Raw genomic sequence first — 24792 nt, forward strand, 5'->3', positions numbered from 1 at the left:
CTCATATCATAAAAAAATGAAGTTTTTAGGGCCCACTAAAATCTACTACAGTGGGAGGGTCCCTCGAAAGCAAAAGTTCCTGGGCCAAAGAAAGTCATAACACAGCCCTGAACTGACCTAATAGGTAAGGTGACCAATCCGTCCCAGTTTTAAATAGAAAGTCCTGCATCCCATGAACCCCCTCAGCCCTGGGCAAACAGGACTCTCAGCCTCCATGCGGATAGGCTTGTTGTGAGGCTGAAATTGATGGTTGTTGACAAAGCTTGGCAGATTGCCTAGAACATCAGCGCTCAATAAATGCCTTACCAAGGGTCAGGCGCTGTGCTGGTCTTGGAGAATTGTAAGAGGAATCAGATAAGGCCAGCCCTTGAGAAGCGATAGAACACTATGGAGGTTGAGAGTGTGAATGCGGAGCCAGAAGACCTCTGTTCAAATCCCAGGTCTGCTACTTGTCAGCTTCATGATTTAGGGCCAAGTACTCAGCCTTTCTGTGCCTCAGATTCTTATCTGTATGGTGGATAAGATCGTAACTGTACCTACTTCACTGGAAAGTTGTGAATATTACATGAATTGGTGCTTTAAAAATACTTAGACTGGTGTCTAGCATATGGCAAGCACTTAGCAAATCTCAGCTATTTAAGCATTATCAACTAGCAGCTGGGGTTGCTATAACAAAATGCCATAGACTTGTTGGCTTAACCAACAGAAATTCATTTTCTCATAGTTCTGAAGAGTGAATGTCCAAGGTCAAGGTTTGGCAGGGTTCAGTTTCTGGTGAGAGTTCTCTTCCTGGCAGGCAGATGGCTGCCTTCCTGCTGTGTCCTACATGGGAGAGATAGAGAGAAAGAGAGAGAGAGAGAGAGAGAGAGAGAGAGAGAGCGAGCACATGGTCTGGCATCTCTACACCCTAACGACCAGAAATGAGCCACGTGCCCAAGCTTACATCCCTCACTGGCAGAGGACTGTGGGATTGCCATGACTGGTTTAGCCTAATCGTGATGTCTCCAAATATGATTGGTCTTCTGTTTGCAAGGAGGAAGAGGGGCATGGCTGTTGGGTAGGCTTCTGACAGTGTCTGCCTTGAGGCGCTCACAGCCCACCTGGGAAGCCAGACAAAATGCTAACAGGTGATGGAGTGGGAGCCGTGGCGCTCATGGTGCAAACAAAGATGGGGGGGGTGCTTCAGGGATGTGACGGGCACATGAGTGGGGTCTTGGGGCTCGAGGAAGATTTCTTCAGGCAAAGAAGTGGGGCAGAGGAAAGGAAGCAGCGTGGGGAAGGGTGCGGAAGCAGCAGGAGCACAGGGTGGTCAGGGACCCTGAGGAAAGTGCTGGAAGGGAGTCTTCAGGAGGTAGGAGTGGGTGCTGAGAGGCAGGAGAAGCGGGTGATCCCAGATCATGGAGGCCTTGAATGCTGGGCTAGGGAGGTTGGGCTTGATCCTGAGAGCGGTCAGGAGCCTTTGGACGTTTGAAGCAGGGAAGTGGCTGATTAGCTGAGCCACTTTTCAAGGGAAAGCCTATGTTCCTCAGTTTTGGGTGTGCACTTCCCAGGGGTTATATGGTGGTGTGATCGGGGCTTTTGAAGCCACAGGATGAATGCGTGCATCTTCTTGCATGTAAGGGAATGGTTAGAGGAGAAAAAAATTAAGACATGTATCCAATAAGCAACTTAAAATTTATTTGGATACTGAAACTAGCAAAGTAAGACACAGGATTTGCAGGAATAATAGAGATAAAAGAGACGACTTTAAATAAGTCGTGAGTTTGTAGTGGGTTTCTTTGGGATACGATCCCAGTCCTCCTGAGTCTACGTTTACTGTCGTATCTGATCAGGGGTTTGTTGATGGAGAGGTTGCAAAGCCCTGGAGAATGTAACGAGGGCAGCAGGGAGCTATCTTATCCCCCACCCCCACCCCGCACCCAGGATGTTTGCCACTGGCCTGCCAGTGTCTGAGATCCCTGAAAGTTTCACTGGAAAGTATCTTTCTCAGAGGCGTTCACAGAGAGTATCAGGCATTTGCAACTCTGTATGAATTAACCTAAACATACTCTGCTGGATTGTTCTATTGTCGTCAACTTGGTTAACTGGGAACTATGTTTCCAGAATCCCCTTTCCTGTATGGTTTCAGGTTAGAGTTGGCCAAAAGAGGAACCTGCACCAAATTTGGGAGGTGGAAGAGAAGCAGAAGGCATTACTTTTGGATGTCATCATGGTTAGAGGCAGTGACAGGTGAAGAGGTGTCAGCGTGTTCCGGCTCGCCCTGGCCCTCCTGAGCTCTGAGACCAGCTCTTCTATCCAAGCGCTGTCCCTGATGACCACTGGCAGCCCCAGGCCCATCACCAGATGCTGTGGACCCACAGCCCACACAGGCACAGCTTCGTACATGCTTCTCCATCAGCTTCCCCTTCGCATCCCACTTCAACAGTGGATGTACTTCTTTGATTGACAGGCTGGGGACTCTCTCATCTCACTCCTCCTTTCTGACCTCCACTTCCAAGCTCCTCCCATCATTGTAAAAGGTCTAATTCCAAATCCGTTATCCCAGAGCTCACTGCGGTTCTGCTTCCCTGATTGAACCTGGATTGATATACATAATTTCCTTTTGATGCTTCACTCAGCCCTGAGGACAGAGAGGTTTTGATAGAAAATAAAGAGAGGAGGTAATCTCCAACAAGGACCTACTGCATAGTGCAGGGGACTATACTCAATATTTTGTAATAACCTATAAGGGAAAATAATCTGAAAAAAAAAAAATATATATATATAACTGAATCACTTTGCTGTACACCTGAAACTAACACAGCATTGTAAATCAGCTATACCTCAATAAAAATAAACTAAGTTAAAAAAACAAAGAGAGAGGAGGTAATCTTAAAGCTGTGGCAATATTTGAGAGGTGAGCCTAGACAGGGATATGGCAGTGGGAAGTTGTAAGCCCAGAGATTAGTGAGGTCCCACCACGGGTGGCAGATATAAGGGCCGTGCAGAGGTGAGAGAGCGTCAGTGGAAGAATGGTTCCTGGTTCCTGCTTCCTGCTTTCACCATGACCTGCTTCGGACAACAGCTTACTCATTCTCTTCTGGCTGTCAGAATGGTTTGTTGAACAATGGCTTGTAACAGATGAGGCTTTCATGCCCAAGAGAGAAACAGAATCACAGAAAGTGCACAAAGGCAGGAGCAGTGGAAAATAGAACATTGAGTAAGAAGAAAGCCGCACAAGGGATTCATTAATCTAGACAGGACTTTGAAGAATTCCTTTTGTGGCACTGACTTTATAAAACTACATCTTTCTTTATTGTCTTCATATCTGGAATCATAGAAGACATAAGTAGGTCTCTCTGTACATTTTGAGAATGTTGTCTATTCCACTGTTGATGATCCTATACATAAAGATCCATGTAAAAATTGTCCTTTCAGACTGCAAAGATGGGAAAAATTTGGAGTCTTGCAATAATCTGCAAAACAATCATTTATAAGGCAAAAAGGAGTATGACACCTATTTTATTTTCCTTTTTGTTCTGGCTGCCAGGAAACTCAGAGATACATTTAATGATTGGAGGCAAGAGTGTTCTTTAGTCTGAGTTGGTATTATCATTCTGTATTTGGTTCCTTTGAGAGTCAGTCCTTGAAAAGTTTCTTTGTGAATACTTTAAGGTAATTTTGTGTTTGTTGAATTTGCCAAAGGTCCCGCCTCTTGCCTTCTTCTTTGGTTTTGGAGACAACCTAGAGAGGACATATTTCATTTCTGATACTTGACACCATTCCTTCCCATTCCACCCAAGAAATCAATGTGATTCTTGACTGAGAGGAAGACAAAGGAGAACGTGGAAGCTGTATTTAGTTTGGACAGAAATGAAATTACACTTGCACATGGATCATAATTATGCATATGGTTATTTTTGTGATGAAATACAACCAAGATATGGAATACCTTCAGGATTGCTTAGTCGTTTGGGAAAAAGCTTAGTGGTTTGCTCCCAAATAGTCAATAAGGGGTTTTCAGAGTCATATAATGCATGTTCTTATAGGTTACCATGGAGACCGTGGGCTCCTTCTATTGGTTCCTCAGCTTTTTCATTTTTAGGTAATGGTCCAGTTACTAAAACAAACAAACAAATAAAAAATATATAAATTGTTGTCCAATAGAATCATATAGAGGTGGCTTTATTCTTTTCCAACTGTTTGAAAATGTAGTTATATAATTAGTAATTAAGTTTATAAAGAAAAGTTTGTTATGACAACAAACTGAATTCCCATTTGTAAGGTTGAAGCCCATAAATTTAATCACAACAACTTTATCCTCAGGCTACAGAAAAGTAGATTAAAATCAACATGGATAATTTAATCTGAAGCCCTGAGGGGAATTCAAACTGGTTCCAGAGAACAGGAAAACAATAAATGTCAAGGTAAATTCAATCTCACTTCATTAGAGAAATGAAAGATCTGGGTAGCACAGCCCAGATTAACTATCAGTAAAATGGCAAAAAAATGATATAGTTATTATGTAAACATATCATAGCAAACCCAAATACACAGACACACTCTATGTACACACACAAACATGCCCACACAACAAAAGTACCACGAAAGCAAGAACTTTTTCTGTTTTGTGGTATTGCCAGAGACCAAAACCCTGTCTTGCAGTGGTAGGTACTCAAATCTATGTTGAATAAATGATTCAAATATAAACAATATAGAAAGATACCAGCATGGAAGAAAATATCACCCTTAACCTGGGGCGTATTCTCCATAAGTGCTTTGTACTAAAAGAACATGTAGATTCTTAATTTAATATGATAATATCTATGAGATAATCAACAAGACAGCAGAATGGGTTGAAGAGGATATTGCAGAGCTAAATAAAAGTTAATACTATTAATATGTAATAAATAAGCCCAATATAGTTATGAATAGATGTAGCTGCAAGTCAAATTTTGGTGGGGAGTCTTGAGATAATCAGAATGAATGCAGAGAAAAGGAGAAAAAATTCTTTTAAATTAGACAGGAGATGATAGAAATGAAGAGGGCAAAGATGACCCTTTGATGGCTTTGAAGTAGAGACTCTCACAGATGGAACAGAAAAAATATTCAGAGATGTAATACAAAAAAGTTGCCTTGGAATGAAAGAAGAATAAAATTTTTAGGCAGAAAGGGCATATCACATACTTGGAAAAACTGATTAAGACTGATGGTGATTAAAGCAGATCTACATTCTGATTTATTTAAGAACTTGAAAAAGTGGAGGAAAATTATTCAGGTGTCCAGGAAGAAGAGGTAGGAGTTAGGCTGGCCTTAGACTTTAAAAGTCCAAAAGCCAAAGACTAAGAAGTAAAGTCAGCCGAGTTCTGAGGGAAACAAAGTGTGACCCAGAAACACTGTACCTAGTCAATTCTTATCCGAATGTAACAGAATCAGTCAGACATGCTCAAACATGAAGTAAGTCAGGAAGTCAAGTTCCCATCAGCCATCAGCACTTCTTGGAAAATTCATTAAAGATAAATCTATTTAACCAAGAGATGAAACACAATAAAGAATCCAAGAATGACAAAGCTGTGGTTAAAGTAATCATAGTTCATTTAAATATAGACAGACCAAGGCTGGACAACAAAAGGAATTATAGTTTCAGAAAAGAATGTGAATACTACAAACCTTGATTAAGTAAAAATGACGTGAGCCAAAAAAAAAAAAAAAAAAAAAACTAAGAGGGAAAGAGAAAGAAAAAGAGAAAGGGTGTAGCTGTGCTAACAAATGCATGTTTTCTAGTATAGAGAACTGATACTATATAAAACCAAAACATGTATTATAAAGTAATACATAATATTCCAACCAAATGAGTTGAAAACTTATGTCCACACAGAGTCTGTACACAGATGTCTGTAGCAGCTTTATTCATAATTGCCCCAAATTGAAAGCAACCAAGATTTCCTTCAATAGATGAATGGATAAACAAATTGGTGTACCATATTTCATCCATACAGTGGAATAGTATTCAGTAACAAAAAGAAATGAGCTATCAAGCCATGAAAAAACATGCAGGAACTTTAAATTCATAGTGCTAAGTGAAAGAAAGCAATCTGAAAAGGCTACATGCTGTATGATTCCTACTATATGACATTCGGGAAAAAGCAAAACTATAGGGACAGTAAAAAGATCAGTAGTTGCCAGGGGTGCCAGGAGGGGGAAAGGATGAATAGGTACAGCACAGAGGACCTTTAGGAAAGTGACACTATTCTGTATGATACTGTTATGGTGGATACATTTATCAAAACCCAAAGAATGTACAACACAAAGAGCAAACCCTAATGTAAATTATGGACTTTAGTTAATAATAATGTATTAATATTGGTTCACCAATTGTAACAAAGGTACTGCACTAATGCAAGATGTTAATAATAGAGAACACTCTGTGTGGGAGACAGAGTATACAGGAACTCTCTGTACAATCTGCTCAATTTTTCCGTAAACCTAAAACCGTTACAAAAAATAGTCTACTAATTAGAAATTATTACCTAACTTTAGAAATTTTAAATAATAAATCCCAAATTTAAAGTTTTTGTCTCAGTGTTTGCCTGTCAAAATTTCTAGAGCTAGATAAGTATACAAGAAATTTTAATACCTTAACTTTAAAATAATTTTTTGTAAGTTGTAGCATATATATGTCTGAAGTTCATAAAGCTTAATACTGCATTAAGAATTTTAGGGTGGTTATCTATCTATCTTTCTATCTATCTATATCTATCTATCCATCCATCTATCTATCCATCAATCATCTATCTGTCATCATCTATCTAGAACGTTAATATTCGTGGAATCTAAGTGAAGGGTATACAGGAATTCTTTGAAACGTATTCTTTCAACTCTTCTGTGTCTGAAATTATGTCAAAATAATAAGTAAAAGAAAAAAAATCTTCAAATCCCAAACGTTGTAGCCTTATGGGTTACAGACAAATACATTTTGTGTTGCTTCTGGAAATCTAGCTTTGCGCCCCTTTCCTTGTGGTGGCTGGTGTGTAAAGTACAGCATGTGTCTCACTTTAGAAGGTCTATCCCAACAACCCCAGACCACTGGACCCTCAGAGGCTTCACCCATGTTCTTAGGGTTTATCTCCCCCATCTGGCATGAAGGTACCTTACTGAGGCACCAAATGCTAGCTCCTTGGGCCCACCAAGTCCAATTAGCATCATGAAAACATGTAATGGATCAGCTTGGTGTTCTTGGGTCCTTCTAGAATACAGTATGACCAAGTGCAGGGGAGCAGACATGGCCGGAGGCAAGACAGGAAATGTATACCTTTGTCCCTGCTGGGAGGGACAGGAGAGGATGGGGATAAAAGCATTTTCCGGGTCAATAGAGGCACACCAGGTGCCAGGGCTATGTGGATTTGCTCCAGTGAAAATACCACCCCTGCAATCTTGCTGTGATTCCCCTCACCATTTGCTTACTCTGTGATCATTCTCCCTGACCCACCTGACTGTGCGCTGACCATCCAGGTGAGTTAGCTGGGCATAAGGTAGGAACCACCACCCTGCATCTTCAAGTCTTTGGTGGTGGCACTAAACTCTCATGGGGGGCAGAGAAAAGCATTATAAGAAGGCTGGCACACTGAAGGAGCTTGATAAATGGTAGCCACCATCATCATCATCATCATCGTCATGGTTGTCGTTGTTATTGTTTAAGCCAAACCAGAGCCAAAATTTACATGACCACTTTCCTTTATAAGTACCATATTTCATGGGTCCGAGGAAGCACATTGTTTCACACTTTAACGTCTCTGAAATCAATATATGATAACAGTTGATGATGTGTTACTGCTTTCCAATTGGATTGAAATTGAATTCATTCACAGAGGATTTCTGTTTGCTTCTACCAGTCCCTTGGGGGCAGAAACGGATCTACCTGAAGCCAACGAAACGAAAACCTCAAGGCCCATCACTTGTGTTGCTCTTCCAAGGCCCTACAAGGGGCCTGAGTCACAGCTTCACATGTTCATCTGTTTTTGTAAAATTTGCAAGAAAAAGATATTCTTTATTCCTTTCCTAAAGATGGCTCCGAATTGTGTAAGCTTCAGGCTCTGGCTGAAGCTTCTCTGGCTGTCCTACTCTGCTGGTCTTTTTCTTGCTCTCTCTTTTCTGTATATTCTCTTTTACCCATAAACTGAGGCCTTTAGTGTCTCAGTTTTCTCTGGGGTCTCATAGTAGACTTCCATTTGGGGTGGTTTTATTTCTTAGGGTTACCTCCAGTAATAGTGCATTTTATAATCAATGATTCCTTAAGTTCTATGAACATAGTATGTAATAGGGCGCTCAGGCTGGGTCCAGACCCTGTGGAGTTGGACTGCCCTGTTCCCTAGAGGTCCCTTTTGTGCTCTGGGGAGATTAGCCCCCCCTAACTCAAACTGACAGTTCAGGAGTTTCTTAAAACTTAGGAAATATCTGGGGACATTGAAACAGATGCCTGGTCACATACCCTGATTTGCACGGGGCTGAGAAAAGAATATGAATTCAGCCCAGATGTGGGGTTCACATCTGTCTGAGGAACTGAAGTGGTTGGTGGTAAGTCCTGATGTAGCTAGACTGAGGGAGAGGCTGTGGGACCTTGGAGAGAAAGTCACTATGAGGGAGAGGAAACTGGCAGAATGGTTCAGCTGAGCAAGTGGGAGCTAGATGTGAGGTCATGTGAGCCTCTCTTGATTCATTACCCCTTCCAAGAGGTCAAAGAAAGGAGAGGGATGCGCATAAAATGAAAGACCTACATCACAGGAGGCCAAGCGCTCTGCTAGGGGAACTCCTTCCAAAAGAGCTGGTTATGAGAAGCAGTGCAGTGGAGTAGAAGGATTACCTGGAGGAAGGCTGCAACACTGTTGGAATGGCAGCCACGCAATTTATACTCACTTAGGATACTATGGGATACTCTCCTGCCAGGCACTTCAGACATAATTGGGGAAGTGGAAGCAGGACTCCTCACAAATAAGCTTGCAAATATGACCTCAGTTGTTTTCATGGTTAAGCCCATTGTACATCCCACCTACCTCTACTCAACTTTAATCTTCACTGTCCAATATGGTAGCCACCATCCATGTGTGGCTATTGAGCTCTTGAAATATGGCTAGTGTGGCTGAGGAACTGAAATTTAAAAAAAATTTTTTTAATTGGGATATAGTTGTTTTACAATGTTGTGTTTGTTTTTACTGTACAGCGAAGTGGAGTTCCCTGTGCTATACAGCAGGTTCTCATTAGTTATCTGTTTTATACATATTAGTGTACATATGTCAACCCCAATCTCCCAGTTCATCCCAGCCCCCCTTCCCCCTTGATGTCCATCTGATGTCCATCTTGTTCTTTACATCTGTGTCTCTATTTCTGCCTTGCAAACTAAAATGTTGTTTAATTTTAATTAAAATTTTAATTTAAAAATTGAAACAGTATAGAATATTTGTCCTGTAAAACTTATAAGAAAAATTTGAAACATGTTTCATTTTTGATATTTATAGATTTAGAATTGATTTTGCAATTTATGTAATACCTCCTTAAACATGATATTAATAATTGGACACAAGAGTGAGTGGATTTACTCAACTTGGGCAGGTGTGGTTTTGAAATTGACATGCTTTTGCTTCAAAGTTACATGAACTCTTCTGAAAAAGGTGAATATAGGTGGTCAATATAGTTGTAAACATCAAAGGAAAACAATTTTTTGGTCCTCAATTCACTTACTGGAAAACTTTTTTTTTTTTTTTTTTTTTTGTGGTACACGGACCTCTCACTGTTGTGGCGTCTCCCGTTGCGGAGCACAGGCTCCGGACGCGCAGGCTCAGCAGCCATGGCTCACGGGCCCAGCCGCTCCACGGCATGTGGGATCTTCCCGGACCGGGGCATGAACCCATGTCCCCTGCATCGGCAGGCGGACTCTCAACCACTGCACCACCAGGGAAGCCCTACTGGAAAAGTTTTAAGTATGTTTGGAACAACTTGGATTTGTAAATCTACTTTTTCAGCTATAACTTTTATGAGAGCTAAATACAGATCAAGTACTTCTGATGAAAATTTAGTATCCAAATTGAGATGGACTAGAGGGCAAAATATAAGCCGGATTAGAAGATTTAGTACCCCAAAAGAATGTAAAATTTCTAATTCATAAACTGCATGCTGAAATGATAGGATTTTGGATATAATGAGATTAAGTAAAATGTTATCAAAATTAGTTTGACATATATACACCTGTCCCCCACTCCCTTTTATTTTTTTTATTTTTATTTTTTTGTGGTACGCAGGCCTCTCACTGTTGTGGCCTCTCCCGTTGCAGAGCATACCCGGGCCTCTCACTGTTGTGGCCTCTCCCATTGCGGAGCACAGGCTCCGGACGTGCAGGCTCAGCGGCCACGGCTCATGGGCCCAGCCACTCCGCGGCATGTGGGATCTTCCCAGACCGGGGCACAAACCCGTGTCCCCTGCATCGGCAGGCGGACTCCCAACCACTGCGCCGCCAGGGAAGCCCCCCCCCCACTCCCTTTTAAAAATGTGACTATTAGAAAATTTTAAATGACATATGTGGCTTGCATTCTATTTCTATTGGACAGTGCTGATCTAGATTATTTGAAGGCAGGTCCACATTTTGTACATCTCTGTATCCTTGGCACATACCATGGTGACATGTAACAGGGCTGCATAAATGTTATTGAGGAAGAGGATTTAATCTTGGAGTGAGTTTTCCACTACTGAGCATGATGATTGCTCAGGTAAACTGCTAAGACTGAATTCCCAAAATAATGTGTAAAACCACTCTTTAACTTTCCCAGGACAGTGTATGACCCTATGTGTTTCTCTTACCTCTTTTCTCTTGGTCACCAGTAGCTAAATGATGAGGTGCTGAACCTACCACTAGGCTATTTATTCCTGCCACCCGCCCCCTCTCCCCACCGCCTGTCCTGTGATTCCCTCTTAAAGCACCCAGAGCACCACTGGTTAGCAACAACTTGTAAGCTTTTTTGCCAAGTACGCTTTTTAGTTTAACATTGTGAACCTTGTTTATACATTTTTCCTGTCCAGGCCATCAATAAGAAATTTCGCTGCACAAAACAAAACAAAACAAGCCAACAAAGTATCTATGACTTGTCCAAAGAAATTATGTAGTTTGTTGTTCACCCAGTTTGCAAAATGCCTTCCCCTAAAATGCAACATGGCTTTTGTGTCCAATCCTAGAACTACACTGAAAGCTTGACTCCCTGTGGTGTGAATTACTTTTCACTCTCAGGAGGAGCTGGAGAAAATGGAGTATTTCCTCTTGTGCATGACCAGGACAATGGGGTTTTCTGTTGACTCTGCAGCACAGCACATCTATGCTGGGATCTACTCTGGTTCCTGCTCAATCTGTTGTTCAGAATAACCAGTCTATATGATCTAATTAAGCCCGTCGCTTCTGCGGAGAAACTAGTTTGCTTTATTTCATCACTCATCTAGCAGATTAATTTCTTGAACATGACCGGACCTGCTGCGCTATTGTGTCAGGAGTCGAAGTTTTCAATCAAGACTGGGCAAGGACATGGCCTGGGTCACCCCTTCCTCTTCTTGTGTGTTGGAATATCCAAGCTAGAAATGCTGGACAAAACTTCATGTATTATTTGAGGTCAGATAACTATTTCGGGGATATGAAGTATGGAGTGTTTCTGTCTGATATGATTAGGGCTGCCAGATAACTTTTTAGTAGACATATGTCTCAAACAATATGTGGGACATACTTCTATTAAAAATTATTCTTTATTTATCTGAAATTCAGAGTTAACTGGGCACCTTGTATTTTTATTTTCTAAGTCCAGCAACCCCAGATAAGATGTTAGAATTGCCCCAAAGAGGCACCATCCTCTTTTACCATTTCTCAAAACAAAAAGATGATGTGTTTATGAAAGGATATCTATAGCACGATAGCATCAAAAACAATAAAATACTTAGGAATACATTTAACCAGGGAGGTGAAAGATCTCTACAGCGAAAACTATAAGACACTGATGAGAGAAATCAAAGAAGACACAAAGAAATGGAAAGGCATTCTGCGTTCATGGATTAGAATTAATATTGTTAAAATGTCTATACTACTCAAAGCCATTTAGAAATTCAATGCAATTCCTATCAAGATTCCAATGGCATTTTTTACAGAAGTAGAAAAAAACACTTCTAAAGTTTACATGGAACCACAAAAATCCTGAAGAGTGAAAGCGATCCTGAGAAAGAAGAACAAAGTGGGAGGCATCACACTTCCCGATTTCAAGCTATGGTAATGAAAACAGTATGATATTGGCATAAAACAGCCACATAGACCAACGGAACAGAACTGAGTGCCCAGAAATAAACCCACACATATATGGTCAACTAGTATTTGACAAGGGAGCCAAAATACTCAATGAAGAAAACACAGTCTCTTCAATAACTGGCAAAATTGGATATTCACACATAAAACAATGAAACTAGATTCTTATCTTACACCACTCACACAAATTAACTCAAAATGGATTAAAGACTTAAATGCAAGATGGAAACCCATAAAACTCCTCAAAGAAAACATAGGAAAAAAGCTTTTTGACATGGGTCTTGACAAATGATTTTTTGGATGACACCTAAAGTACAAGAAACAAAATAAAGAGTAAACAAGTGGGACTACATCAAACTAAAAAGCTTCTGTGCAGCAGAAGAAACACTCAACAAAAGAAAAGACAACCTACGGATTGGGGAAAAATATCTGCAAACTATACATCTGATAAGGGGTTAACATCCAAATTATAATAAGGAACTCACACAACTCAATAACAAAAAAACCAAATAACCCAATTAAAAAATGGGCAAAGGGCATACAAACATTTTTCCAAAGAAGATATATGAATGGCCAACAGGTAAGTGAAAAGATGCTCAACATCACTAATCATTAGGAAAATGTAAATCAAAATCACAATGAGATGTCACCTCATGCCTGTTAAAATGGTTAGCATCAAAAAGACAAAGGATAGGGCTTCCCTGGTGGCGCAGTGGTTGAGAGTCCGCCTGCCGATGCAGGGGATACGGGTTCGTGCCCCGGTCTGGGAGGATCCCATATGCCGCGGAGCGGCTGGGCCCGTGAGCCATGGCCGCTGAGCCTGTGCGTCCGGAGACTGTGCTCCGCAACGGGAGAGGCCACAACAGTGAGAGGCCCGCATACCGCAAAAAAAAAAAAAAAAAAAAAAAAAAAGACAAAGGATAGCAAATGCTGGAGAGGATGTGGAGAAAAGGGAACCCTTGTAGGATTGTAAATTGGTACCATCGCTACGGAAAACAGTGTGGAGTTTCCTCAAAAAATTGAAAATAGAACTGCCACATCATCCAGCATTTCCACTTCTGGGACTATATCCAAAGGAAATGAAAACACTATGTGAAAGAGATATCTGCACCCCCATGTTCATAGCATCATTACTTACAAAAGCCAAGGTATGGAAACAACCTAAGTGCCCGTTGATGGATAATGGATAAAGAAGTTGTGAGATTACACACACACATACATACACACACACACAGTGAATATTATCCAGCCATTAGAAAGAACGAAATCTTGCCATTTGTGACAACATGGATGGAATTCGAATGCATTATATCAAGTGAAGTAAGTCAGACACAGAAAGACAAATACTGTATGATCTCACTTATATGTGGCACCTTAAAAAAAAAAATTATGGAAAAAGAGATCAGATTTGTGGTTACCAGTGGTAGGGGGTAGGGGTAGGGGAAATTGGATGAAGGTGGTCAAAAGGTATAAACTTCTAGTATATGATAAATAAGTACTAGGGACGTAACATACATGATGTTATAGTTAGCATGATGACTACAGTTAGCACTGCTGTATGGTATAGATGAAAGTTATTAAGAGAGTGAATCCTGGGCTTCCCTGGTGGTGCAGTGGTTGAGAGTCCACCTGCTGATGCAGGGGACACAGGTTCGTGCCCCAGTCTGGGAAGATCCCACATGCCATGGAGCGGCTGGGCCCGTGAGCCATGGCTGCTGAGCCTGCGCGTCCGGAGCCTGTGCTACGCAACGGGAGAGGCCACAACACTGAGAGACCTGTGTACCGCAAAAAAAAAAAAAAAAAAAAAAAAAAGAGAGAGAGAGTGAATCCTAAGGGTTCTCATCACAAGGAAGAAAAATATTTTTGCTCTCTATTTAAGGTAATGGATGTTAACTTATTGTGGTAATCATTTCACAGTATATCAAATCATCATGCTGTATACCTTAAACTTATACAGTGTTGTATGTCAATTTTATCTTTATAAATCTGGAAAAAATATTTGTGTGCTATTTGGAGATAATCAGAGACCAGCATGGTGCTTGATGATTCCTGCTGAATCATCTTACCGAAACCAACAGAGATCAGACCTGAACGTCTACGTTCACGTTTCCTATGATACACTGAATTATGTGAAGGGGTCGTGCAAAGTGTAATGTGCTGCTCTGCCTGCTTTGCTTTGTTTCTCCTTTTATGTGCACATGTGAACTCCTCACAGAGATTGTAAACCCACCAGGGCAGAAACTGTCTCTTCTTTTTACTGGGATCCCCAAAGTCCAACAAAATGTCTGGGCGCCAGCAGGTTCTTGGAAGTGTCATAGATGTTAATGAAGGTGAGACTTAAGGACTTTGGTCTGAAATCCAGTGGATGTTCTAGCAATCTCAGTGGGAGTTTACACTGTGCTCCAGGAGCCAGGCCAGAGGCCAGTGGAATTCGTTACCTTGTCTGGAAATAGAGCCTGTCTGCGCTTTCGGAGGAGTCCGTCGGGAGCTCTTCTCTGGTCTCTGCCCCAGAACAAACGGTCCCTGAGACCAGCACAAGCAGCATCCTTCCTGCCACCTGTCAGTGAACTGCCGCCAGAGTGTAATTGTACTGGATGTTGTAAGAGGGAGTCTGAGTTAAATGAGGCCCCAGAGGAGTCAGGGGGTCAGCAGTGCCTTTTCTTACCTGTTAATGAAGCCTCATTAGAAACAGCAAGAAACTGTGCTGAGAACTGGAAGCACCCGTCTGCTGGGCTCTCCCTGACAAAGGATGATTAACTTAATGGTTTAAGGCAGCTGCTCTTTGAGATTACGGAGCCAAGGAGACGGAGTGTGTGCGGCCCAGCACAGCGTGTGTCTGGTGGAAACTCAGGAGGGTGTGCAAATCCATTCTCCCCTTCCTCCCGTGGCTGAGACAGCTTCCAGGTTCTGGAAAATGCACAGCCATTCAGACACAGAAGTACCTCCTTCTGAGGCCCTCCAGCTGTGTTTAGGTTAGGGATTCAGGTCTTGGCTGGGGGGCAAAAATTCACTGTAACAAGTAAGAAAGAAAAGAAACAGACCTCAGTGAATGGGCATTTGATATAGCCAGGCGCACACTCTGTCTTCTGGGGAGGCCCTGGTACCCAGTGTTTCAGTCATGGGCACCCCTGGGGTGTGCAGCTGCGGAGGGGATTGGTGCTTTGCTGAAACGCAGCTTTGCTGAAATGCAGCAGTAGGTGGTGTCTTGATGGTTTCTGTGCCTCAAACAACAGAGGGAATTGTGCAAAGGTGCCATACAAACTGTAAATAGCTGTCCTGCCCACGGGACTTATTATTACAATTTCTTTGATCCTGGAAGCCCAAAAGGGAAAGCAGCTGGAGCAATTTCAACCAGGAGACCTAATGTCTTGCCTTGCTTCTCTTTCCAGCTTTCTTAAGGGTAAATAAGATTTCATTTGTTTATGTCGGCCTTGGCTATTTGGAAGCCCAGGTACTGAGGGAGGGTGTCTTCCAATGCGCCCATATTGGACGCATCGTTCTGTCTGGATGAGCAGCTTACGTGAGGACGGAGATTCAGCTTGGATATTTTGGTCTGCAATTCTGTGTGACAGGTGGACTGACAGAAGCTTGGGGGAAGAATTGAGAAATTAAGTCTGGGCTGCGTGTGTGTGGTTTTGGAGGCATGCGAGACTGCGCTAGGACACAGGTGGTGGATTCAGTTTTAATCAGAAGGCAGGGGAGTCTTGGCTGGGTATGTGGCAGATTCATGAACTATATTTGGCTGGCCTGGGCCCTGAGAGGGCTGGGGAAGGACCCTGGAAGTATATTCTGAGGCTGCAAGTGTAGGCAACCACAGCCTAATTCATCCCCCACAGATTTAAACTGAAGCTCCCTTTAAGCTGATCGAGAAGTGTTCTGCCAACAGCAGTGAAGCGGGTGTGTCTGTGCATTACTACCCACGAACGGCACGTGAAAGACACCCAAATACTTTGTGACGCCTGTGGTCATGATACACACAGACCCCCTCTGTAGCAAGAACGTTGCTTTTGCCTCCAGTGGTGGCAATCTTGCCCGCCACGAGCACAACTCTTGCCCAAGAAGCACATTTATGTTGATAAACCCAAGAGCTGCTGACCCTTGAACAACAGGGAAGATGGCGTCACGCTCAAGGACCCTTCCAGAAGCCTTTAAGAATGGCCCCAGGAGGAAAGGTCAGGCAGGTAAAGCGATATCCATCTCCATCCGACAGTGGATTGAACAAGGTGGGCAGACTGGAAGCCACACACAAAGCATTTATTTGGAGAGGGGCAAGGGAGGCTGCTCAAGCTACAGACTATTTGAATTCAGGCAGCAGGACACTCTCCACTTCCAGGAAGCTTTTCAGCTCAAGCTGAGCCAACTGGGGCATCCAGCAGGAATCCAGCTTGGGATGGGGGTGGGGAGGGGGAGGGAAGAGGCGGGTTGGGGGGCGTGTGGGGGTGGGGACTCCTCATGGAACTTGGTTGGTCACTCGGTGAGGAAGGCAGCATTTTCTTCATGAAAAGAGGGTGTTTCTCCATTAGCTGAAACAAACAAACAAAACGCACCAAACACATTTGAGTGAGACAAGCAATGGATGATGAAAATTAGTGAAGAAATCACAACAGAATTATACGAAAGGCAGGTGCCTCATGGAAAGAATTTGGCCTTTGGAACAAGACAGTTTGACTTTCAAATCCCACCTCCATGGTCATGAGCTGTGTGACCTTGGGCAAATGATTTAAGCTCTCTGAGGTTTTGTTTCCTGTCTGTCAAGTGGGGATAATGATGTAGTTCTGGCAGGGTTTTGTGGAGAAATGATGATATCATAAAGCTTAAGACTGTGCTGGCACAGAGCAGGCACTCACTGGATGGAGTCCTTATATTCTTGAAGTAAGTTCAGTCTATCTTGTTACTGTTTGGATTTGTTTAATACGATTTTGTGTATTCAGATATTCATAGGCATCTGAAAAAATTAGCTTTGTTACAAACATCTAGCTTTTATAATCAACAGAAATCAATCCAATAAAAAGACAGCTGGAAAGGAGCAGGATGACATGTTTTTGTTTGAAAGAGCAAGGGTTAGGTTGCTTCCATGTGGCCCTCTTGCCTTCTGAGAAAGAGATGGTAGAGAGCACACTGGAGACCCAGGAGACCTAGGCTCTGGCCCAGCTCGGCCTCTTCCTCCTATTTTGATCATTGGCAAATGGCAAATCCTTTTCTGCTCTGGCCTTCTTATTCTCTCTGGAATCAGGAGGGGTTGTACCACATAATCGATAAGTTGTCTCTTAGAGCTGCTATTCTACTATGTATTCTCTTCCTCATTCAATGTATGCGACGGAAGGGACCTTGGAGGGCAATATGAAGATATAGAATTGTGATAAAGGCTTCAATTTCCTTAAAAAGCTGGCAAGGAAGCTAAGCCCCAAGACTCATGCATATGCCACAGGAATCCTTACCCATTAAAAAAAGACTACATATATATGTGCATGTGTATACATATATGTATATATACCACATACACACATATATATACATAGACGTTTCCATGCCATTCCCAACCTCTTGCCTCTCTCCAGGATGGAGGCTGGAAAAGCGAAATAGTTACTTTCCCAGCATCCCTTGCAGGTAGGTCTGCTCGTGTGAGATAGAAGGAAAAGTCCATTGGAGCCTTCCCAAAACATTTTTCCTTCACTGAAAAAAGGAGTGAGCCATGCAGGCAAAAAAGCCTTTCTGCTGTTTCCTCTTACCTCCCTTTTTCTGGCCATGCATGATGTCTGGTTACGATGTCTGGAGCTGTGGTAGGCATTTGGCAATTGGGGGTGACAAAGATGAAGACAGGGATGGTATATCAGAGGGATGAAATGAGCTTGGGACCTGACTGATATCATGGAACAGGCTGGCCTACCTCATTTCTGGAACTCTTAGGTAAACATGGTTTATGCCCTTGCTGCTCAAAGTGTGGTCTGTGGACCAGCAGTATAGGTGTCACCTGAGAGTTTTGTCAGAAATGCAGAGTTTCAGGCCCCACCCCACTCCTTCAGAAATAGAATATGCTTTTTTTTTTTTTTTTTTTTTTTTGGCTGTACGCGGGCCTCTCACTGTTGTGGCCTCTCCCGTTGAGGAGCACAGATTCCGGACACGCAGGCTCAGCGGCCACGGTTCACGAGCCCAGCCGCTCCACGGCATGTGGGATCTTCCCGGACTGGGGCATGAACCTATGTCCCCTGCATCGGCAGGCGGACTCTCAACCACTGCGCCACCAGGGATGCCCAGAATCTGCATTTTAAAAAGGTGCTCAGGCTTGGCATGTTTTGAGTGCATATTAAAGTTTCAGGAGCGTTGGTTTATAGCTACACTAATTAGGTTTTATCACAGGCAGCTGAAAGCAATCCTAACTGCTACCATGTATGGTAGGAAGTATGCATGAACACATATAGGTATGTATATGCTGTGTGGCTGTATGTCTGCATCTATGAATGCATACAGACATCCACACATATACGTATACATACATAAGTACATAATATATTTTTGTCTATATATTTGCATATATATGAATAGAAAAATCCTGGAAGGACACAGGCTGTGGGAGTGGGGCTGGGTGTTGGGAAGTTTGGGAGGTGATTTCTCCTTTTTACACTAATTACTTCTATAGTGTTTAAAAAAGTGTCTAGTTTAAACCCATGAGTATCTACTCCTTTCCTAACAAAGCCAAGCAGAGACGCACCTGCTCTCCTCGCGGTCCAGCAGCGCATGGTAGGACGCCACGTCCCGCTGCATCTGGCACTTGTGTGCCAGCAGGTGCTCGCGGGCCTGCAGCTGCTGCTCCGCCTCTGTGCGCATCTCCCGGAGCTCCGCCTCCAGCCTGCTGACCACGGCGCCCAGGTTCTGCAGCTCGATGTCGTGCCAGTGCTTGGCGTCGTGCAAGGTGTTCTCCAGGCCTCGTTTCTACAAGAGAGGGAATACGGTCGAGACCCAAGGCCGATGGGCAGGGCCCTGGAAGAGGGAGATGGGCAGAGCAGTGGGAGGGGCTGGCACCGGCCTGGTCTGTCTGTTTCTCCCAGGACGATAACCTTGACGGGCTTACGGGGCTTAGTGGGGAAGTAATGAATCCTCCTGGGGAGGCCAGAGTCTTGCTTAGTCTGATTCACTGATCCTTCTGACAGGGGTGGAGGTGGGGAGGGAGAGAGACAGGAACCGGAGAGCCAGATGAGAGAGGACAAGTGAGAGAGAGAGATTCACACACACACACACACACACACACACACACACACACACGGGGCAGTTTGCAGGTGTTTTTTCACAGAAATCTTGCTCCCTGGGACCGCCACCCGCCATCCAGCTGGAACGCAGTCTCCTCGGCATTCCTCCCAGAGTCCCACAGTCAGAACGAATGTCTCTGGCCTCTACACGCTCCCTGTGGTTTTAGTGGTTTAGTAGCTCATCTTGCGAGTTCCTGTGCCCCTTGCTGCCCACTCGCGCCCTCCTCTCCCTGAGCAGGTTGGTCTCCACTCCACGCGCAGCTCGGTCATCTCTGTGGATGACTCCTGTGTTGATGCGTCCAGCACAGATCTCTCCCCCAAGCAGACTCGGTACTGAGGTTCTTACTGGTAATTTATGCAGGCCATGGGCCCCATTCAAATCGAGGTGTCCAAAATGGAGCCATCGGCTTCCTTTGGAAGCTGCTGGCCCCTCCTCTCCTGTGCTCCAGCTGGTGGTGAACCCACATGAGCTAGAAACCGGGGAAAGATAGGCCCCTGATCCTGCTTCCCTCCCAAATTCAGGCATGACTGAGTCCTACTTCTTGTACGTTCTGAAACATTTTCCCATACGTGCCCCCTCTTGCCCAGACACTAATGCCCCAGATTGATTCTTATCACCTCTCACCCGGGGTAACCTCTGTGGCCTCCTAGCTCACCTCCCTGTCTGTGGTTCCTCCCCCTCTGTATCCCCCCACAGTAGCCACAGTGCACTGTCTAAAGTCCAAATCTGGGCTTGTATCTCCCCTTCTCCTCACCTGGCTGCCTCCTATTCACCCCACGTCCAAGCTCAAGGCTTACGTCTCCTGGGAAGACGTCCTCCATGCCCTCTTGCCTCTGCCACCACCAGGCTGGGGTAGGGTGTCCCTCCTCTGGGTTTCACAGCTACCCAAGCACATGCATGCCCTTGAACTTATCATAGCAGGCTGAGCTTCTTAGGGGCGTGTCTGCTCTAGCAGATGCTGAGCTCCTTGAGAGCAGGAACCTAGTCTCTAACCCCAGCGACAGGACAGGGCCTGGCACAGAATAGGTGTGTGTGTGTGTGTTGCGCAAATGACAGCACTTGTATCCTGGTGCACTTATTGCCTTGTCTCCCCACTAGACTGAAGCTTTCTTCTCCTCTTCCCGTATACCAAGCCCTGCAAACTGTAGGGCTGACCAATAAAAAAATGGTATGCCTCTCTCTTTAACATCTCTTAGTAGTAGTAATTATGTAGTTCTATAATTTAGCATCTGGCTTTTTATTTTATATAACACATAAGAAATAAATAAATATCTTTCTAAATTGGACTGAGTCAAGTCTTGATGAAACAAGTTTCTATACCCTTTTTTGACCACTGTGGCTGAAATCGAAGATTCTTGGTCATGATGTCATCTTGAATCATGGCTGCTGTTAAGCAGGGGCCGCCATATTATCTTATTTAAATCTTCCCAATTCCATAGGATATGAGGAAGTTGAGTCAGATTCCCATCCTAGGTATGTCTACAGGTGGCAAAATGTGATTCGTGGAAATAAATCTAGATCAGTGTCTGGTCTGGTTATTATCTTGCTGGTGAGACCTGAAAAGCCCTCCATGGAGTGAGGAGGCAGAAATGGTCACCTGGACTTTGAGAATCATTTATTCCAACCTCTCTGGGTTTTCTCCCTTCATCAGGAAACTGCTTGGTTTGTGCGTGGTGGTTGTTGACATTGGACCTGTAACACCTGTGATTTGGAAAAACCTTTCATGGAATCAGGTTTGGATCATCTGTCTATAGTGTTTGCCCTGTGTACGTGGTGACTTTTCCATGTGGCCTGGGGTTTTTAGCTGAAGACTTAGGACCCACTGCCCAAGGTGGGTTCATGGGAACACCTATCAGAGGTGCCATGTGTTTTCCATTCCACCCTTAGAGTCCAAGTCAAGCTTCTGCACCTATGTCCCTGACATCTTGGCCTGGTTCTCACAGAGATGCCTGTGCTTGAGTCTCTATAATCAGCTGCTGCTGTGGGTCTCCTGCCCCGGCCCACTCACGACACAGCACCAGCAAGCAAACAGAGATCACAAAAGCATGCTTACTCTTGTCTCTAGAGATCTGAAGGGACTTCCTTAAATTGCTAAGCCCCCCGGAAAGTAAAATAGTGACCTGTGATTTCTGGACTGAATTCCATTCCTGGTCTGAGTTGACTGAACACAGAGCTCAGGGGTCCTCAGACACCATTACTGATGCCTGGCTGCCACTATAAACAGTACCTTGTTGGCAAAGGAGCTGCAAATGTCGCCAGCTCGGCTGTCTGAGGCTTACATAGCTTTGAGGGCCTGTGTGTGCACAGGTTGCTGTGACTGAGGGTAGCAGGCTGGCTGGATGGACTCTGCCATGTCGGAAAGCTGTAGACGTGTGTGCTACCTGTTGTGGCTCACCTGTGCTCCTAACCTTGCCTGCAAGGCCCAGCGACCAGAACTGTGATCTGCTAGAGTCACAGGGGACAGAGGCAGCCCATCCTGGGTTCTGAACCCAGCCAGCACATCACTGCTCCATCTTCTGGTTAGGGGGTGGGTTCTTGTCCTATTTGTCCCAATAGTCAGGACCATGGGGTTTAGGTGTGGTGGTCAGATGATGCCAACTTGGGGCTACTATACTAGTGGTTATAATAATAATTTTATAATGATAATTAATAACAGATACCATTTATTGACTGCTCATGCCGGGCACGGTGCTAAGGGCTTGACCTGAATTATCTAGTTACTCATGCCAATGACTTTATGAGGAAAATCCTAAGATGGTTCAGTGGTTGATCACGTTTCCAAAGGCAGCTGCAACAATGATCTCCATCCCACCTGCACTTTCTCTCTGTGATTTTACCACTGTTTCATCAAGAGGCAGATTCCTGTGGAATCTGGGCTGGTCTGTGACTGCTTTGACCAACAGAATGCTGCGTAAATGATATTCGGGGACTTTCAAGCCCAGGTGTTAAGAGACCTGGTACTTTCTGTGCTCACCCTCTGAGGGAAGCCAGATGCCATGTCAGGAGTCCAACAATGTAAGACTGCCATGATACGAGGAAGTCAAAGCCAGGTACATGCAGAGGCCACGTGGAGAGAGAAAAAGAGAAGCAAAGCTGAGGCACTGGGTGTGTGAGCTGAAGCAGCCATTCTTGGACGTTCCAGCCCCAGCAGATGCCACATGGGATGGAGAAGAGCCATCTCTGCTGAGCGCTCCCTAAATTGCTGAATAAATGAGCAAATGATTTCCTGTTGTCCTAAGCCACTAACACAGCAGATGGATGTGATAACCAAAATAGATCCTCACTGTACAAGGGAGAAAACGGCATCTTCGGGGGGTCACACAGCTACTGAGTAGAGGAGAAAGGATTCAAGACTCCAGGGTCTGAGCGCCCGTCCCCAGCTCCACAGGACGGCCGCCGTCTAGTGCGTGATAGAGCCAGAGAGCTCTGCCTTTCTACTTATGACTCGTGTTAGTGGGAAAATCCCTGAACCACAGTTTTCTCTTCGGCAAAATGGGATGCAGTCACGGTCCACCCTACTTAATGTTTCCATGAAGCTCTGATGAGAGAATGCAGGTGAGCGTGCTCTTACTACTGTTTCTATCACTGAAGAAATTGTGTTTTAGGCACTGTATCAAGTGCTTTGGGGACATAAAACTAATTAGACATGGTCCCTGCCCTCCAGGAGTTAATGTGAGTTCAGTGCATGAGCTGATATAACCACATGAACCAGGGGGCTCTGAGTGTGAGTGGGTGGCAGGTGGGAGGGATCACCCCAGCTCTGGAGTCAGGGTCTAGGCTTCACGGTGGGTGTGGCACTTCGGTGAGCTCCACCTCACCTGTGCCCAGGGTGTGGATGACAGGAGCAGGTAGAGGGGGCAGAGTAGGGGGAGGAGTCTCCTTCGAGACATGGGAGCACACATCCAAGGGCTCAAGTGCAGGAAAGCAAAGGATGAGTTCTGGGCATTAAAATGAAGCCCGAGTTGGGTGGTATTGGAAGGTCTGGCAAAGGAAGACTTTCTATTTTACCCACAGGCAATTCCAGGGGGTGGGGGCACTGATAGTGCAGGAGAGAGGGGACGGTAGATAGAGGAATGGCCCAGATGGTGCAACAGGGGACAGGTGGAGTCTATCGAAGGGAGGAGAGGGTGGATAAAGCTTCAGAGATATTTTGAGGTGGGAAATGGAAGCCGGAGACCTCAAGTTGGAGGACATTCATCTTCTCTGCAGAGCAGTGCTGGTGACAGCACCTGCCAAGGGGCAGAGGGAAGGGCGGGCTGGGGGCGTGTGAGGATGGAGGCTGCTGGAGCATCCACTCTGGGAAGCACAGGAAGTACCCCTGCTTTGTTCTGTCATTCGTGTACCGGTTTCCTTTTACCAATCAGGTGATGAGCGCTTAGAAGACAGGAAACATTTAATGCTTGATGGCCTCTCCCAAGCCTAAGGGAGGGCTCAGCACGTAGTAGGCTCCCAATACGTGTGTGTGGAATATGAGCTGAGTGATGTGCACCAGCTACTTAGGCTGCAATTTCTCCAGGCTTCCTTTCTGATGATGTGGCTTGAGGATACATCCCTCACCTTTTGCCTGGAACTTTCGATCACCAGAAGAGTGGCAACTTTGGCAGCCACAGGGACATCTGGGGGAGGAATGGCAGCCTCTTAACTGTGTCTAAAGCCACTGCATTCCCAACCTTAGGATGTTTATCAAGGGTTATGGCAGGTGAATAAAACTGATTAGCATAAAATCCACATAACACTGAACAACGCAATCTCTTTCCGACAACTTTTTAGTTAAAGTAGCAGTGATTTAGGCTGTAGTTTCCTGATCTTTCTCACCTCAGGTCCTTTCCTCACACCCCCTTGCACTGACCCAGATCCCATCAGAGGATGACTCGGAGAAAAGTGGAGCAATGAGACGTGTGTCGTGTTGTAGCAAGACTGAGCATCTTCCCTGAGTTGACTGGGCACCATGTGACCTTGTTGCCGAGGACAATGGACCAAGTCAACTGAAGACCCTTGAAGGAAGGGAACTGGGGGCGGTGGGATGATCTTGGCAGCAGGCAGAGGAAAAGTTGTTTCTGAGGGGAACCAACTAGAACAAATACTTGAGCTAACTTCGTGGCAGGCTGTGGCTACAGTGGGAGGTGGGGCTGGCGGTTTGTGATGGAGCTGTTATGGGTGGCAATACTGAGATGAGGTTTATGGGGGGTGGTGGAAGAATGGGTACCCAAGTAGCCCAGGACTTGAGGCTGATGGGAGAGAGGGGC

The 24792-nt window shown here is 44.6% G+C and overlaps 1 protein-coding gene across 1 annotated transcript in view; it reads right to left on the bottom strand.

The window, feature by feature from the left end:
* Positions 1-2191: 2191 nt before the first annotated feature.
* Positions 2192-24792, bottom strand: part of BFSP2 (beaded filament structural protein 2) — an 82618-nt gene continuing 60017 nt past the window's right edge. The window contains exons 6-9 of the mRNA XM_060098904.1: positions 19011-19231; positions 16251-16398; positions 14740-14803; positions 2192-2346 (exon numbers count right to left, since the gene is read on the bottom strand). Of these exons, the coding sequence (XP_059954887.1) occupies positions 2192-2346; positions 14740-14803; positions 16251-16398; positions 19011-19231 (588 nt within the window). The remainder of the gene's footprint in view (positions 2347-14739; positions 14804-16250; positions 16399-19010; positions 19232-24792) is intronic.

This window comes from Mesoplodon densirostris, chromosome 5 (assembly GCF_025265405.1).
Source record: "Mesoplodon densirostris isolate mMesDen1 chromosome 5, mMesDen1 primary haplotype, whole genome shotgun sequence".
In the NCBI taxonomy this organism is placed as follows: domain Eukaryota; kingdom Metazoa; phylum Chordata; class Mammalia; order Artiodactyla; family Ziphiidae; genus Mesoplodon; species Mesoplodon densirostris.